At 44.6% G+C, this 18836-nt stretch overlaps 1 protein-coding gene across 1 annotated transcript in view; it reads right to left on the minus strand.

The window, feature by feature from the left end:
• Positions 1-9582: 9582 nt before the first annotated feature.
• The window catches only part of LOC142582599 (nose resistant to fluoxetine protein 6-like), a 33610-nt gene continuing 24356 nt past the window's right edge, over positions 9583-18836 (minus strand). The window contains exons 9-15 of the mRNA XM_075692480.1: positions 18184-18349; positions 17046-17128; positions 14718-14840; positions 14100-14220; positions 13659-13848; positions 12850-12992; positions 9583-11744 (exon numbers count right to left, since the gene is read on the minus strand). Coding sequence (XP_075548595.1) covers positions 11436-11744; positions 12850-12992; positions 13659-13848; positions 14100-14220; positions 14718-14840; positions 17046-17128; positions 18184-18349 — 1135 coding nt within the window. The 3' untranslated portion in view covers positions 9583-11435. The remainder of the gene's footprint in view (positions 11745-12849; positions 12993-13658; positions 13849-14099; positions 14221-14717; positions 14841-17045; positions 17129-18183; positions 18350-18836) is intronic.

Genomic DNA, 18836 nt, shown 5'->3' on the forward strand with positions numbered 1-18836 from the left:
GGTGAATTAGTGCTAATTTAGCGAAGCTGTTGCAAAATCACCACTACAATTGCTGAGGGCGTTATGCAATGCTTCATTGATAGTTCGGATGCTTGTTTTAATGGTTGTTATTTATTGAAACGTATGCTGTTCTGTGTGTTGTATGGGTGATTTCAATGAATGTATGCACTCTTCGCTTCACTTTGCTGAGCGCTCGTAGCCTCTGACTTACGGGGATAGGAGCCGTTACTTAAGGGACTATAAGCCATTCATTTTCTTACGTGACGGACAAATTTCTTTTTGGGTAGGCAAAGAAATCCTTAAGCATTTAAACAGTGAACAGGTATATTTTCAACAAGACGCCAATTGCGTCATAAAGCAGTAGCAGGCTGATGAAGCTTCCTTCACCCTCCATAAAACCCGTGATCGGCGTCCTCAGCGCCACATCCTGGTGACCTGGTGTTTGGAGGCGCTACTAAAATACGATGGCGGTGCGTCATATCTATAAGGTCACGCTATCCCGCTTTGGACTGAGGGAAGTCGCGGGAGCAGGCGCTAAATTCCAATCCTTTGTTGACGTCATTCGGTGAGGTTTTTATTTAGCCTTCCGGAGTTCGCTCTGTACCAGCAGGGACATACAGAAACAAGTAAGTGAAACAACAAATAATTTCTAGTTTGTTTAATAAGTGCAAAATAAAACATTTAGAGTGCAACATGTGTGCGCATTTGCAAGAACTTGAAAGGCTCCTTGCAATAAATTCCTGACATCCATACTGAAACAAAAAAAGAACGGACCCCAAATTCAAAGAGGCAGAATACTAGTCGTGCAACATGTTTGTGTTTGTCAGCCTCTTTCTTAGTAAGCTTGAGACTCCTGGAATCCTTCAGAGCTCTGCAGCAATACATAGCTTGCGTCATCCTTGAGCGCTGCCGTCATTGCAGCCCATAGAGAAACCGGCACTTCCTTCCTGCGGCTTCAGAATATGTGCGTCGTGAGTTCAGCTTTCGCCGCCCTGAGGGGAGCGGGAGCGTTTTCTGTAAGTTTCCACTGAGTGGACCCTCCATTTCAGCGCGCGCTGAATGGGTAGAGCTTGAGAGCCGGCAGCGACGAGTGGCGCCTGCCCTACCGGCTCCGAGCTGAATCCGATCACTGCGCGTGGAAACGGACAGACCACTTAGTGGACATTCAGAGAATACAATCCTGCTGGGATGAAATAGAGTAGCAGCCTCCTGGATTTTAACTATATCGCGCCAACACTTTATTTATTTACATATACTGCACCCCAATTCAGGGCTATAGCAGGATTGAGAACATTATGCATTTGTATACATTACACATTAAAAACACACATATACACAAAAAGATGAATGATCATAAAAGAAGCGCTTTACATGTTAGTGAAGCGCTTACCAGTGATAGCTATAAAATCTTTTAGTGATAGTGAACGAATGTTACCGGGTAGAGCATTCCAAAGCTCTATTGTACGTGGAAAAAACTGTACTTGAATGTGTTAGTAAGGGTGTGAATAGGTGTTATGTTGAAGGCGTGGGAGCTACGGGTACAACTTGCGCTAGTAAATGTGATATACCTACAAACAGAAAGACCTGAGGTGAAATTAACTAAACGACAGATGAATATTCTAGAACAGCGCGCATTAACGTTTTTTTTTTTCATCGCGGGTTGTCTTAGCTTACGTGCGATGCAAATAACCTAATTTATTAGGGCTTTCTCGTTTACATATTCAATATGTTTAGACCAATTATGAAGAATATTCTGTTAGAATGGCACACATGTATCTATATTGGGACACTCTTTTAAGCTGGATGTCATCCAAAGAATAATTTAAGAGAGGGGGTTCTGCCTATTGGCAAATGACATCACGACTGTTTTAGTACAGTTGACGTTCATTTGCCACATTTTGCATCAAGCGCAGAAAGACATAAGGGGTTAGGCAAGACAGTGGGGGTCATCAATGAAGTTAATAGATTCGTATAATACGTAGTCATCTGCACAAAGTCTGATTCTGGTTGAGGTGCTATGAGGTAAATCATTTATGTATATTAGAAATAATAAAGGGCTCTAATACGGATCCCTGAGGAACGCCTGTCATAATGTCGACAGAAGTTGAAGTTAAAAGAAACAAATTGTGAGTGACAACGAAGAAAACTGGCTATCCAAGAAACAAGACAGGCATTATTGAATATGGCGTTTAATTTTACCGGAAGTTTGGATTGAATCAGAGTCAAAAGCTTTAGAGAAGTCAATAAAGATGGCATCCACTTGGTTACCTACGTCTAGGTTAGAAGCGATATCATGAACGAAATCGACTGATTGCGTTACAGTGCTATAACCACGAAGAAAATCATGCTGGGCAGATGTTAGAACGGCATTAGAGTTAAGGAATTCGATTATATGTTTGTGAATATGTGCTCTAACATCTTGCATGAGTGGGGTGTGAGAGACATCGGCCTGTTAGAGAGAAGTTGTTTGTCACCTGATTTATACAAAAGCAGGACTTTGGATTTTTTTCATTTAGTTGGTATTTCACCAGAGTCTAAGTATTTCTGGAAGGTTACAGTAAGGCACTGAGCTCTCCATAGGGAGTATCTTACAAAGGAAGAGTTCGGAATGCCATCTGAACCGGTATACTCTTGAGTGTCTAGATTCAAGATTAGGTTTAAGGCACCATCAGAACTTATCATATCGCCTAGTTTATTAATTTGTGCATCATAATTAAACTTCGGAACTACATGGTTAACGAGAGTGAAAACAGATTGGAAGTAAGAGTTAAAAGCTTTCGAAACTACGCTGGGGTCCTTACTAATAGCGTAGTTAATCTTGAAAGAGGTACTGCACGTTGCACTAAGTGAAATTGATGTGCAGAACCTGCGAGAATATGATTTAAGTAGTATATGGAGTTGCACTAAAAAATAGAAATCTTTAGCATTTTTAGTACTAGGGTACGAGTACCGAGTTCCTCCTTGGCTTTTTCAAAAGGAACGTGAAGCGCAGGATTAGAATGCTTTGGTTTACGTAGTCTGCCTAAACGGCGTGAGAGGTGCCAAGATATCCTGGTTAATCCAAGGAAGCTTATCATTACCTTGTTCCTTTTTAATGGAACGTAATTATTTATTCAAAATTTCATTAACGACTCAAAACAATCAGCAATACAGTCAACACGACATTCGGTACTGAGTGACGAAAAAGGATCAAAATTATCTCCCAGTGTATCAACGACAGACGTATCGTCAACTCTGTGAAAATCATGAAATGTGGAATAGCTAAAGCGTTAATGTGGGACAGGACAGTTAATGCGTGCGAGAACTGCGTTATGATCCGAGATTCCTTTCAAGATATCAGACTTAAAACCTAAATGAGCAAGACTGTCGCTGATAAACACTAAGTATGGAGTTCTGCAGCGTATTCTCATCAACTAATTGTATCAGGTTACGGGACAATGAAAACGTAATAAAGTCCCTACAGGTAGAGGCACTAGTGGCGGAATATGTGAGGGAAAGCCAGTGAATGTCGGGAACGTTAAAGCCGCCGAGTGCAATTAAGCTACAACTGTCACGGCTATGGTCATGCATAATATGCGCAATATTATTGAACAAGTCACTAGGGCTATGAGGGGGTCGATAACGACCACAAAGTGTAAAATTCTGCTTATGCACTAGTAACTTGCACCAAACGGATCCTACATTAGGAGGACCTGGTAGAGCCTTAGTTAAAACCTGAACGTAAAAGCAAAGCAACACCACCGCCTTTTTTATTCTGACGGTCATGCCGGACAGCAATGTAACCAGGAGGCGTGACTTCTGAGTCGGGAATACCTTGATGAAGGCATGTTTCTGTGGCTCATATAACATGAGGACAATATGAAGAAACTAACGAAAGTTACGATACATTCGGAAATATCGCGCTAGAATCAAAACCAGGGGCTAATACTTAAATATTTGAGACACTGTCCCAGTTGTAACGAACCTTATCGATAAATAAATGACCGAAACTCATTTTAAAAACCGAGCCGTTTTTCCGCGGCTCAAACGAAGCGTCCCATAGCTTTTTACGTACTGCGCGCACTCTGGACGAAAAATCTTAGGAAAGTTTCATGCCGGAATTTTTCAACTTATAAGCGTTTTCAGCATCACTAGCTTATCGCTGTAATCAAGCAATTTTAATATGATAGGGCGAGAAGGCCCAAAGCGCATTCTGCCTAACCTATGGAAGCGTTCAATACGCGGACAGTCAAGGGAGAGCCTATAGAACACGTTCGCAAACTTGGAGCGCAGTGGGTCACGATTCCCGTTGGTATCTGCTAGTATGCCATGGAGGATTACGTTGTTTCTTCGTGAACGGTTTTCAAGGTCGTCATATTTGGCAGCTACTTCGACAAAAGTGCGCTTCAGGCAAACCGCTTTAGAACGACGCTGATCAGTCTCTTGTTCAGACAGTGCCTTCGAACATGAGGTTTCGAGAGCAGCGACACGCAATCACAGGGCATCGAAACATGTATTCACAGCCTTTTTGATTTCAGATACAGTGTCTTGCGACATATTTTTCTGACAAGCAACTCAATCGGAAAGAACTTTTACAAGAGAAGGGTTACCGCAACTAGACATTGCCACCTCGGCCGACGTCTCAAGGACGTTAAGAATGCTTTCTTGGAATTCGTCAGGTTTGTCAGTTTTAAACGTCGGTCTGCTGGGGCCGGGGTTAAGCTCGATGTGATAACTCAGGATAAGACGGCTAAGGTAATCGACGACATAAGAAAAATTGCGCATGAGTCTACTATACGCAAATAAAAGGGAATAACGCGGCGTACAGGCAACGCTTAGGTTTTATGCACCTGTGCGCTCTTCCACCGGTTTCGCTTATCATCACCGTCGTATATAAGATGCTGAAATTGCGCGTTATTGACGCTCGCGTGATATAGTTAAACTTGCGGGAGGCTGCATTTAACGTTTAATGGAGAAATCGAGGGGTGTGGTCACTTAATGAAATGACACGATTTGCGACGTTTCAACTTATCATCATCATCCATCCCAATACTTTCACTCCCCTTCCCTCTTCCCCAGTGTAGAGTAGCAGACTAGAGCGCACTAGCTCAGGTCGACCTCTCAGTGTCTTTCCTATCAATAAATTCTACTTCTTCTTCTTCTCTCATATGACTATAGCTCAAAGTTGTTTGGGCGTCCTGCCATTGCAACCATATAAAACAGAGCAACCTAACATCTGCTATGGTCCATGGACATCTCACTGGCCAAACTGACGTCAAAACAGTCATTGGAACAAGAAAAAAACGCAACTACACACGGAGATACTTATATACCCTTCAGCTACATCATGCAGTCCATACACCTGCGCAGAAAGCTCAACTCGAAGTAGTCTTACTTCTACTCTCAAACAAAATTGTTCTATTCCTGGCCGGATACTGCAACAGGCTAACTGTTCTCTCATGCACGTTAGAGGGTTATATATAGTCCGACGTAGCTTGAGCGCGCACACATTATGTACGCTGGCGAGAACAACAGCATCTATAGTCCTACCGATAGTTCGATGCACTGGCGCAGCCAACGTAACGAAACGCGGCCAACGCGCTCCGATGTGACCGCCGTCGAGCGACGCTCGCCCGCACGCCAATAACGTCGGAACATATATCAAACGAGTAAGCTGACGTACCTTTCGTCGCTTCTAAGTTGGAACTTCTTTCATGGCGCTTTGCATCAGAGGGAGCCGCCATGCTCCTACTCGAGTTTATGGTTGAATTCGAAATACCCACAGCGACGCACGAAATTTCCGATAGTTCTCCAAACAAACATAAAAATAAAAATGCCGCCTACTGATCCGTCGCGGCCTTCAAACTATCTTGTCCACAGCACATCGACACGCACGCCGCCGTCTCTGTCTGCTCTGTTATCTCGCTCTTCGCGCAGACGAAACGTCACCGACGTCACGGCGAGAGCCGACTGCTTGGCCACGGTCGCCGCCCGCTAGAGCAGACGCTGCGTCACTGCAAAAGCAGCAGTTGTAACCATGGTAACAAACTCAAACTTAATTTGAATGGGACATTTAGAATGTTCACAGGTTGTTTTCATTTTTAGCCTCAGAGGAATTATCCAAACTTAGAGCTTTTATTTTGCACAACTATATATTTGAGTTTTTAAAAGATAGTACGCCTCCAACCGTTGAGATTGTGCTGAGCGGGCCCTGTCGTAATCATCATTTATTTATAAGTACATCACAGTTTCCAGTCGGTTCCGATCATATGCCTAATTGGAGAGAGAGAGAGAGAGAGAGCAAGAGAGAGAGAAACCTTATTCAAAGTACTTGCTGGGATCAATGGTGGCAGAGGGCCGGAAGACTGGCCCCACCGGAGCTTCGCTGGACTCACAGCAGTTCATTCAAAGGTTTCCTTTTGTGTGCGTGTTTGATGAACTCCTGATGAGTTTGTTTTGGGGATGCTGTTTTCACGTGTAGGTTGATGCATAGTCACGTGACGTTTTTAATATTTTGCGTGCTTTTTTTTTTTCAACCGCAAGAAACTAAGCATGGAATTAGCATCTCGCTGAAGACATCCCGCTTCGACGTTATTATTGTCTACAACTCCTAATTACATTTGCAGTTAAAAATGTATTCGAGCTGTCAGGCGATTATTCTTAAATAATCGATTATCATTGACTAGAACTACTGTCGGACGCTCAACTGGACTGTGATCAATTAGCACTTCGTTCTTTTCCTTTAACATGACCAATACTTCTTCTTTAATCTGGAGTATGATATAGTTGGGACACTCCGCGTATAATTTGGGTTTCGGTGTCGTCAAACTAACATCGAAACATTGCTATATGAAAACGATTTGCTAGTGTAAGTATTTAATTATTTGGTCTAGTAAAGAACATCCATTAGGGCTGCGGGTATTGGAAGGTCTAGTTAGCCTACTCATTTCTTTTTGGAATGTTCGAAACACCGATCTCTGACTCATGCGACTGTGAAGAAACGATCAAACACGTGTTGTGTTTTTGTAATCTCTATGACAGCGAACGCGACGTTCTTCAGAGGGTGTTAAACCGATTAGATAACAGGCCATTTTCAGAGACTAAGATTCTCGCATTATGACTCCACGCGTCGCAGGCATACAAAGCGACGCGGGCACTGCTGTGTTTCATGAAAGCGACTGGCCTCAGTGACCGATTATAGGCGTGAAGTTACTGACATCCGCACGTACTCACACCGATAGTACCTTCTTCCCTCCCTCTCCTTTCTTTTCTTCCCTTAAGCCCCTTCTCCTGTGTAGGGTAGCAAACCGGACGTGCGTCTTGTTGACTTTCCTACCTTTCCTTCCCTCCTTTCCATCCTCCTCCTCCGTGAATTCTAAAATAATACCGTTCCCCTTAGACGAACATGTCGAACGTGCTTAAGTGGTCCACGCAATCATTTACTTGTGTTTAAATTACACAACGCTGGTCTTCATGCTTCAAGTGGTTGCCTTCTGTAGATTACCCTGCCCGTCCATTGAACTCTTAGTTTTATTGCTCGAATGCGGAACCCCCAGGCTATTACATTTGAATAATGATCTCAATATAGTCCACAATGTTTGTGGAAATACAAATTGCTGCCTATTCGTTTCAAGTAACAAATAAAGAAACCGTGAAACTTGATTCGGAAATCCCCATAGATGCTTATCATTGTGTTTATTTTAATTTTTGATCTTCTCACTGACACCCCTTGTCTAGGGCCTAAATTAATATTGCTCTTCAAAACGGCCCTTGGCGATGCATTTACAGTGGAGCTATTAGAAGCTCGCTGGGTTTCTCTTGACGTTCGCAGCTAGCTGGGGGAGGGAGAGCTGAAAGAGAGTGAAGGCGGAGTATAAAAATAGCATCACGCAGCATAGCGACGCGGCGAGCGTGGGTGGAGCCTAAAGTGGGAGGACACGAGCGAGGAAGGCAGCCTGGATGCGTGCCCTCTCCTGTGGCGCGCGAGACAGGGGGATCAGACGAGGGAGGAGAGGCGTTCTTTTTAGGCGGCTGCTAGTGTGACTCAATGTCCTCCTCGCCCACCGCTCCGTACCGAGCGGAGACAATAGAGAGTTCTAGTTTAGGGGACGCAAGCGGCTTGCGTACGCAAGAACTAGTGGCCACGGTACTGCGCATGCGCAGGCCTCCCCGTTAGGGTTTGCGCATGCGCAGTATCGTAGCTCCTAGTTCTTGCGTACGCAAGCTTTAGTTTAGGGGACGCAAGAACTAGAGCAGAAGGTTCTGCGCATGCGCAAACCCAGACGTAGGGGTCTGCGCATGCGCAGTATCGTCGTCTCTAGTTCTTGCATACGCAAGCCGCTTGCGTCCCCTAAACTACATCTCTCTAATCACGTCGTCGCTGTGCCGTGCTTCCTATTAGACTGCAGAAATAAGCGTATTTTCCACATTAAACATTACTACTACAACTACTACTACTACTACTACTACTACTACTACTGCTCTACTACGGCGTTGGCCACGCGAATCGCGAACGCTGTAGTAGATGCCTTTGGCGGACGCCGTATAGGGACGCTTTGCCGCCACTCGTTTCACTTGTGTGCAGTTTGGCACTACTTTACTGGCCTTCCCCCGGCTCCACTGGTCTCTGGTGTCTGCGGTAGCAGGGTTGCGCATAATTATTTGCTTCTGGTGATTCTGAGTAGTTGCTCACGTAGTTATGATTGCACGGCTCAGGTATCGCTGACTATTTTCGCTGGCGAACACCCCAGGGGTGGCGCTCTGCGGAAACGGTGAATAGGTTCGAATCACTGAGCGCTGGTGACTACACAACATTTTCTTACTGACGTATACTGGCAAATTACCGATGGCCAACTCGCTCAGCGTTTGCAACAAGGCCATAAAATACGGCTTCCCAGTGCATAAAGGCGCCGCATACAAACCGAGATTCCTTTTACAGTTGTCCTAGGTTCAAGACTGCGTGACCATTGACGTATATATTAGAACACTCATGAAGGTCTAGATTTCACGGTCGTTTGGTGAAGCTCGTTTCTTCTTCTTTCTGGATTGTTCATTTCTCTTCATCAATAAGAAAGCGCTTATACTTAGAAGGAAAAGAAAACAAATTACGTGACCGATGGTGGGATCAAGCCTCGGCCCCACAGCACGGCAACTCGGTGCTCTAGCCATTAGGCCACAATCGCACGTATGCTTGTATCGTACCAATATGATCGCCGCGTTGGTCACAATGCGCAGCGCGGTTCTGCCAGAGCACATGCGAGCACGCAAGTTTCCTTTACTGCAACAGATGGAGGAATGAAATACGCAAATGTATGGTATTTAACTAACCGCTTCACGAAAGCTTCGCATCACATACGTTCCAAGATGTAGGTTGAATGTGCGCAATATTGTTGTCGTCGATGTCAAATTAGTTTCAACTTCGGTCCCTGAAATCAAACTTCTTATCTGGACGTCTGAACAGCAGAGATATCCAGGAAATACTGTTGTATGAATCTGTTCAGCTACGCTATAACAACGCAATAACCAAATACAAGTTCCAGTAGCATAACGGCATGAAATGAAGCACCTATGGCTAACGTCACTGTTAGAAAAAATAGAGAACAATTGCAGTCGTATAGTCAAGTTTATTTCGCTGAGAGTTCTGAATGAAAAGTAAATTTTTACAACACAAAAGTGTTCTGTATGTACAACATATTCACGATGATGCTAGGACATAGTAAGTTACTGCATTTAATAAAGCCGAGTTAGCTATAAAATATGAAACCGTTTTCATCTATGAGTGTTTCATTGAACCCGTTTCGCTAATTTGGGTACTATTGAGTTTTAACCAGCGGCATTCTGGAAAACCGCAAGAAACGAGTGGCCCTAGGTGTCTTGAAATGAGAAAGACTAGTGCACATTCACAACACACCGTCATCGATGGAGCACTACTGTCCGTGATATGTAGCAGCACCATCCGCACTACATGTGTCTATAAACATCGTATGTGATTAAATACATGGAACATTGGGAACTTGATGAATACCCTGTATATAGATTTGTTGCTATGTGACATGAGATAGTATTTTTTTTGTTCAGTGTTCTGAATGTTTCAAGGTCCAGAACTTCTTTTTCTCCTTCCAGCGCTCAGTAATCCCTTATTGGTAAAGCACAAGAGATTCGCATTGAACTATAGCAGATTTTTAGCAGCTTTTTACTATGGACGTCTATTAAATAATACGGCACTAAGCAATTATAGCGTTCACAAAGACAGAACATGACAATGTGCATGGTATTCAGGGCGCCAAAATGCAAGAAAAGCGAAAACAACTTTTTAGGACTCGCTAGACGTGAAGCACCCTATTTTGAGGGCTCAAACTGACGAAGCGACCGATCCCTTCCTAAGCAAAACAACATCAATCACAATTTTTTCAATATTTTTGATAAAAACTGACTACAAGGCGCAGGATCAGATATCACACCCAACAGAAGCCATGCTAACTGCACATATTGCGATGACCTTAAAGTTATGATCATTTTACAAGGGGGGCACTATTATGACACCAAAAATATGCGAGTCTCTATGTGAGTTGCTATGTCTCGCCATGCTAGAAGTGGATCCTCACTCACCTGCCCAGTGTTTATTAAATTTCAAAGGAGAACAAAGCAGAGTCAACACTTAATAGGATCGTGATTAGCGTTTCCGTTCCCGTCCTAACGTTGAAGATCGCCGCGCCACCACTGCGTATGGCTGTGGCCGATGACGATGTTCTCATGACGTCGGCGCAGTCCCTCCCAAACGATAGCCCGGTCATGAATTAAAGCTGGCCCACACTGAATGTCATGAATGAGTGAATTATTGCGCACACTGTTTTACAAGAACAAGCCTACCTTCTTTATCCCTTCTTGACATGGTAGCACATAACATTTGCAAAAAGCGCGAGCTCGACTGAGAGCAACAGGTATACTGGTTTCACCTCAACCCTTCAAGACTTTCACAATACATTTTGAATCGCGAATAATGCATGCCTCCTGAATATCCTCCTTTCTGGATATTAGGGCAAACAACTCGGATGGCGCTTGAAGCATCAGCACTGTGGAAAGTACCCGCTCGAAGTTATTTCACAGCACGGGCGAAGAGTACACGCCATGAACAATCGTCACCCTCAAGTGTTCAACAAGGCCGGCAAAGCCTGCCTTATCACGTGAACGTCACTTGCGTCATTTCACTGGCTCTTCTTTGGCTTCGGGTTGTCCACCCCTCCGGTCAAGTGCATAAGCCGCATACACAACCACATGCGCACACGCCTTAAGTGCTTGAGCGAATCGAAGGGGTCGCACGGCGAGGTCGCAGGCATGCACGTGGACACCACGGGAAATGTGTGATTACGAAGAGCATGCCACAGGCTTTTCTCGTCGCAGGTGTGAAAAGCAGTTCATGTCGATGAGCTGGAGTGATAGTTATAATGCCCCATGGTTCATAACCGGCACGACTGCGGCGTGACCTCCGGTAACGCGGTGCCAGCACCCGCTGCCGGTGAAAATGGCTCCTGTCCCACGATAACCGTAGGTATGATGTGGTGAGTCTTCTTGCCGTTTGCGGAGGCCCAGCCGTTGCTGCCGGCCACACTACCGTGCTTAGCATGATGGTGTCCGTGCACAGTCTTCTCTATTCCATTAAAGGCCAAGAAGGTCTTCTCGATGACGCCCGTTGGACACTCGCACAGGATAAACAGGCAGTAGCTCATCAGGCAGCTCCACACGAAGATCGAGAACGTCGTCGATATCTGCGCGCCAAAAAGAAATGAAATAATAACTCAGGAATGCATTTATCATGTCATCTTGGAAGGACGAACTTATGTGATGTAGGCGCTCGCTTTCTACAGAGAACGGTTCTCGTGTGGCGGTGAAGGCCGAAGGATTGAAAAGCGGGCGAGTTGGAACCTAGCCATTATTGGGCAGCGTACATAAAAAATGCGCTTCTCGTGTTTCGTTTCTTTCTTTTCTTTTTATGGGCGCTGCCCAAGAATGGTGAACGCCGGCGTGAAACGGCGCGGTCGATATAAAATGTCAATGCAACGCAACGTGTATCGGAGCCCCGAACTTGCTCCGAAAAGAAATAATGTATTTACCTGGAGCTTATTTCAGTCAAATAAACAATCTATATACGTAGTTTTTCAAACCAGTAATCAGTTAGTATTGTTTTGCATGTCGCGTTACACCGACTCGACGTTGGAAGTCAGCTATAGGAGTTATAGAAACTGATGCCGTGATGCTGCAACGCAACCCTGCATCGGTGCCATCACTATAGAAGTTGCTTTCAAACGTAATTAAGAATGATAATAAAATACGTTGTACGTTTGTTTGTACGTTGGTTCTTGTCTACAGCAAAAACGAGAAAAGCTAACAAAATGCTTATCTAAGTAAGCTGCAGAAGCTGGAGCTCAGAAGAGAAACCACTCTTGTAGGTTAGAGTATTTTGTCTCACCATGAAGGTACGTTTACCTGCTTGAAAGAAGTCCACAGTTCTCAGGACTTTACTACTCTGCAGAAATTTTCTACTTTTCACAATGTCTGCTTATGGGTGCTCCAATTATTTTTTGATGGTCTCTTTTTATTAAGGAAAGTATATTCGTGCTCAGGTGTCATGACCGGTCTTCAGAGTTTGCTAATGATTGCCTACGATGCACCAAGAACAACGGAAGAGTCTAAATGCGCGTGTAAGCGGAATCTATGCTATTAGTAGTCACACGAAGGCTTCAGGCGACAAACAAAAGTATCAAAGCGCTTTACGACAGGCCCCCACAGGTCTGTTCTTACTGGCTGCCGAACAGCTATCATTGAATGCTCACAGGTGGACAAGCAGGGAATTTCAAGATTCACACAACTCACCACTCCGAGCATAGAGTAGTAAATCCGTTCCCTTGAGACGAAGCACATGACTACGAAGTAAGGCAGGTGGACGAGGTACACGCCGAACGATAGCCGGCTCAGAGGCACAAAAACGCCCCACGACAGGAAACTGCCGATAAAACCTGCAAGTGAACAGCACGTGAGTTTCCAAACAAAGGACACAGAACTGCAGCATTGAAGTGCCCCATACGGTACTGGGCGCAATTAAGATGTCGACTTTACAGCAACACGGTGGAAAACAGATCAACACACTGAGCCAGCTTCACAACAATGAGCACCGTAAAAGAAGTTCTTGAGAGTTGATGTTCGCGGCAGGCGATCGCAAAGCCAGGTAGAATGTTCCCGTTTGACACGAACACCGAAGCGAGTCCTAATAAAACCAACGCGTATATCAGCTGCATAACTGATTTAGTTCAATGCACCTACGATTATTGCAGCTGAAGCTTTAGCGAAGTACACTGCCGATCAAGTCCAGCAGAAAACGACTTTGTGATGCATAGAATCAACACGACCAGGCAACAGCTGCGCTAACCTCTATGGCTACAGCTTGCTTTGATTCCGGTACCGTCATTGGGATCCCCGATTCCATAAGCGCAGTTTTAAATTCGCAGCACAAATGAAAGAAAAAGACATTCAAACACGACAGCAACATGTAGTAACGGCACTTCACACTCCCTGTGAAAGCAACCTGATTATGTCGACATCGGTGTGCCTTTCTCCCGTCAAATAATTATACGTATTGTGCACCTCCTATATTTTGCCACAGAAACTAAGCTGAGTTCACCCACCTCCTCGGCCGCGTGCGCAGGCAATGACGAGCCAGCTCAGGAAACCGGACCAGAGCAGTCGGTCGAAGAAGGCGAACGCCACGTCCTCCCAGGCACCCGGATTCACGATGCCGGCGTTCCAGTGACGACGAGCTAAGATGCACGTGAGCGCACAGGCAACACTGGCGCACCACAGCATGACCTCTGTAGCCTGTGCATACAACATTGGAAAATAAACGAGTGTTAGCTATAATGTGTTTCAAAATCACTATTTTCAATCTTCACATCCTTAGGTAAGTCGAAACGACTGTTGCTAATTACTGTGGGTGAGTTCTTTCAAATGTCCCTGCTCTGACCACTTCGGTTTGTGTGTGCGACTTTCTGCGGCTACTCTGAAAATGTTTGCGGTCGACCCACGCTTTCATTTCAGTGAAGTGCATTTTTATGCACCCAGACACGTACCCACGACATCTCAGCCTTCTTGTACTTCTGCAGAAGGAGAACGGTGACGCATCCCAAGAAGTAGCTCGCTCCATGGAACGTTGCCATCATGTAGACATCGTTGAACGTGTCTGCCATAGTCCTGCAAGCGTTATGAAAAGAAATGTGAATAGACAACAAAGAAGTCTGTCTCACGATGAAAAAACAAACATTTTGACTAATCAAACCGCGCGTTCTTGTAACATTTACGCCTCGAGACGCACTGGCGTGTTACGCCTGTCCTGTTAAAGCTGCTCTTTGGAATGACTTCACCACATCTTGCGTGAACGAATATTGCGTAAGAACCAACAAAAACACTACGAACCACCGGCAGCCGTCTTCGGAGCCATTTCGAGAGTTCTGAGAACCCAGCACCGCCTGTCGACGTTTAAACCGTTCGCAATGGCAATGCATCATTGCAAAGCCCACAGCATTGAGCTGTAGCGCCTAGTCTTTCGAGTCAGTCTAACCAAGGAAGCAATGTTCTAACATGGGTGCCAGCTTGTGCGTCCAAATGTTTCACTTGTCAAATGTTTCAAATTATTTTGTTTTATTTCTTATTTTTTTGTATCGCACGAATTCACCACTTTTCACACTTACGTGAGATCTGCGACCACCGAGGGGATGACCGGCAGGTATCTTCCTGTCTGCATTTGCCAGGCAGAGAATGCGCTACAGAAGAGTGAGAGGGCCAGGAAAGTCCACATCATCCAAGATTGCCGCCTGCGAAAACCCACACAGGATTATTGTGGTGTCAACTAGCTGTAGTCAAGCGCCAAGGCTGAGGTGGTTTCATTTTTCAGAGAGGTACTAAGGGCTTTGGAAACTCGTGTGTGCAGGAACACTGATTAATTTCAACCATGCAGAACCTTTAGTATGAAGCAAAATTTAACTATTTTGATATCTTATATTGCATTACATCCTCCCTCTCCATTCCTTTCATTCAGGATCTTGGGAATATATTTTCAACCGACCAATACAGCAGTGCAGTATAGCGTGCATGTCATCTTTCAGTTTCTTTTTGTGGATCACTTAGCCTATGTACGGTACTCTACAAGAATTAATTGTAGGGCTAGTTGTTTTACATAGCTGAACAAGTAAGTTAGCGCACACAGCCGTGGTTGCTCGGCAGCTATGGTGTTGGGCTGCTCAGTACGAGGTCATGGGATCGAATCCCGGCCACAGTAGCCGCATTTCAATGGGGGCGAAAACACCCGTGTGCTTAGATTTAGGTGCCTGTCACAGAACCCCAGGTGGTACAAATTTCCGGAGACCCCCACTACAGCGCACCTCATAATCAGATCGCGGTTTTGGCACGTCAAATCCCAGAATATCTTTTTAAGTTATCGCAACAAAAGACGCAGACGCGAGAAAGGGAGACAATTAAAGACAAGTGCTCGCCTTTGACTCCCTTCCTTATGTCTGCGTCTTTTACTCCACTAATTTACTTGTTCAGCTATGTGCAATGCTCAGCGACTGAAACGTGACAATCAGAGTGTCGTGGCGGCCGGTGCTTTTTGCGCCCCCAATGAGCGTTGGGTGATCGTTGGGGACCCAACGTGCAGCCAAAATGCGCCTCAAGGACACTCGCTTTCGTCGTATACCGCATTGCGTCTGATCGTAGTCCCCAGGCGAAACCCGTGGGGCAAAAAAATTCCGGCAGAAACCATCTCACGGCGAATGTCGGCGTTACAATGAGATGAGCACTGCAGCAACGTAGCAACACAGCGTATCGCCACCTCCGAAACGCGTCATGTATGACACACGTACGCAGCCTCTTGTGCTTCGCCTCAGGAGACACGCAGGGCCATCTAGGAGCAGAAGCACCCCCACGATGTCCGCGCGGGGCGCGCGTTTGATTATATATTCAGACAGAACTGTTTGAATATATGTATATATATATATATATATATATATATATATATATATATATATATATATATATATATATATATATATATATATATGCCTAACATCGTAGACATTTTAAAGGGTTCTTTTGTTGTTGCTGAACAACGGCACATTCCCACAGTCGCAATGAAGTTTACACCCTTTAGCTTAACTTGTCGCGCAACGATAATCGTCATCTATCTTGTCCGCCTTTCTTTAACGCTGTGAGCCCGGTACTTCCAGGTCACGAATGGCGGGCATGCACGTTATCAGCGTGACATAGCATTCTGGACAGGAAAGTATAGTGAGCGCCGAGTTTCCAAGAAAGGGAACGCAAGCAACGCAGGCGACGATTATCATTGTGGGTCAACATAAGCCCCCAAAAGGTGCAAACGTTTTCAAGCGGGGAGTAACTCAAGCTGCTTTCAAAAAGGTTCATCGAAAAGCGGCACATATACCCGGTTGCAGACACCCACGGACCCAAGTTGGTGTGAAATAGGTTCACTCAATAGCGGCACATGCGCATTCGCAAATACCCATTGACTCATTTAATTTTTACCATTCATTTTCTCTCGGAGTGAGTAACGTGAACCTGTTTCCACGGCTGGAAACATGTTCATTAAAGAATGGCGTATACTCAGTGTCACAAACGGAGGAAGTCGAATTGGCCCGACAGTTGGTTTTTAGCCCGGTTCACTCGGCACAGCGGCCCGATAATCTGCGTATTTCACCATGGATACCCGTTGACCCACGCTGGGAAAAGAGAGGTTAGGCGCGGACACACATACATAGATAAGAGACACACGGCAAACTGGGTGAATTTCCCGAGGAATGCTAATCACACTGAAAAGCGCCGGCAGCCATGCGCTGCCAGTATCACATCTTAATTGCTCAGCACTGTACCTTGTATAATAGTCGTACTGGAATATAAATTGTTAAGCTGCGAAGTCATAATGTCTTATGCTTTCAACCTCACTTTGCTTTTTCACTCCCATGTTTCCGATCTATCGCAACTGGTTGAATAAAATGAAAGCTTACTTTCTCAGAAGGGCCAAGATACAAATGCAGACGAAGAACAACTGGAAGTCAGTAGACAGGTACCAAAGGTGGGCGAAGCATTCCTACAAGAGTGAAAGGAAAATTAATGAAACTTATCAACGAATACGCGTTGTTACGTGAGTGACATGTTGAACACTCCACCTATGATTTTAGAGTAAATAATGTAACATTCTGTATGATAACGGTAAGAGATGAACGGTAGTTCTTGAATCTTACTTTTCCGTTTACCTTGCTCAAAAGGAAGCCACCAGTAGGTTTTGAAGCCAGTGTACTGAAAGTCACCTCTTGTTTAAAATACATCGTAAACTAAGCACCCAGGTAGTAATTCCAACATTACGCTTTATGTTTATTGTGAATATTCAGCTTCTTTTTAAGTTATATTGAATCAAACACCTAGTGGTTTGGTGTAAGAGTAGGGAGGCTCATGTGAGTCATTCTTAACATAGCAACATATGGTCGTCAGCGATAATGGGTCATCACAATGGTCAAATTCCAAGCCCCTTGCTGATCCAAAATTCGAACCTAGCTTTTTTCGGAAGTCTTAGTTAGGTTAGTCTCCTTAGTCTCTGCAATTACCTCTTCAATCGTTCAACCGCATCAAGCTACGTGATTAAGCAAACATGTTTTTTTTTTTTTACTAAGGCTCCCGTCATATAAAAGGGGAGGTGTTCATGTTACTTGTTTTTTTTTTCTAAGTTTCATGACGAAAATGACAAAACCATGTCCCTAAGTACGACAAGAAAGTTGTGTCCCGAGGTTGACATCTTTTTGCTACAACATAATTTTCCGCTGTCATGGCAGAGTTGGCTTTGTCGTTACGACAGGTTGTTATGCATACAACAAAGTTTGCTACGGCTACCACACCTATGATGCGATGGCGTTTGACGTGAGGAAGTTAAATTTTACTATTAAAATTCTCACTGCAACGATGGCAGCTTCCGTCTTGACGACTGAATTACGAGCCAAAAGGCGTCAAATCCTTCTGGTATCAGAACAAAAATTTGCCTTCCTCTTTTTTTTTCTTTTTCTGACTGGCTTTCCTCTGACTTCTTTCTATAACGCACATCCATACAATATATAAACATAGTTAAACCGAAAAGTGTACTGTATTACCAACCATATCAGTGGAAATGTAGAAGTTGCGGATTTGTAGAAGCAGCTGCCACCAACGCTGGGTACTTTCTTCGTAGAAGCCGTCGAAGAGTAACTTCGAGTTGGGACCCGAGAAGAGCAGAGGCACCAGAAAGAAAGCCAGCATTACGTAGGCGACGGGGACCATGACCCTGTGGTTAAATGAAATCGACAAACCATGCCAAAGCTCTTGTTAACCATTTAAATCATTGCTTCTAAGCAACAATAACAGCTGCGCAGGGAAGATATCGCCTCCATTCTTTCCCCTCATGAAGACCTTTAAGAAGAGCATGCGAAGGTCCGCCATGGACGCTATACTAACACCTCGCAGTTCCGTGTGGAAAATGACTCGCATATACAGGGCGTCCCAACTCACTTTAGCCAGAGTTTAAAAATACGCGAATGCCATGTAACTGGACAAAACAAAGATAATGTTTTTGCCGTCGCTTGCAGATGCTAAAATGACTTTTTCATTCCGCCTAAATAGATAATCAGTCTCAATTAATCAATCAGCTTCTAAAATATTAAAATTAGATTATAAGTGTCAATGATAAAATTGTAGAGCGGCTTGAAATACTCCCGGTACAGCTTTCTGTTGCTCAATACGTGCTACGTAAAAGTTGTTTTTCCGAGCGTGAA

Source organism: Dermacentor variabilis, chromosome 5, assembly GCF_050947875.1.
Source record: "Dermacentor variabilis isolate Ectoservices chromosome 5, ASM5094787v1, whole genome shotgun sequence".
NCBI classification, from domain to species: domain Eukaryota; kingdom Metazoa; phylum Arthropoda; class Arachnida; order Ixodida; family Ixodidae; genus Dermacentor; species Dermacentor variabilis.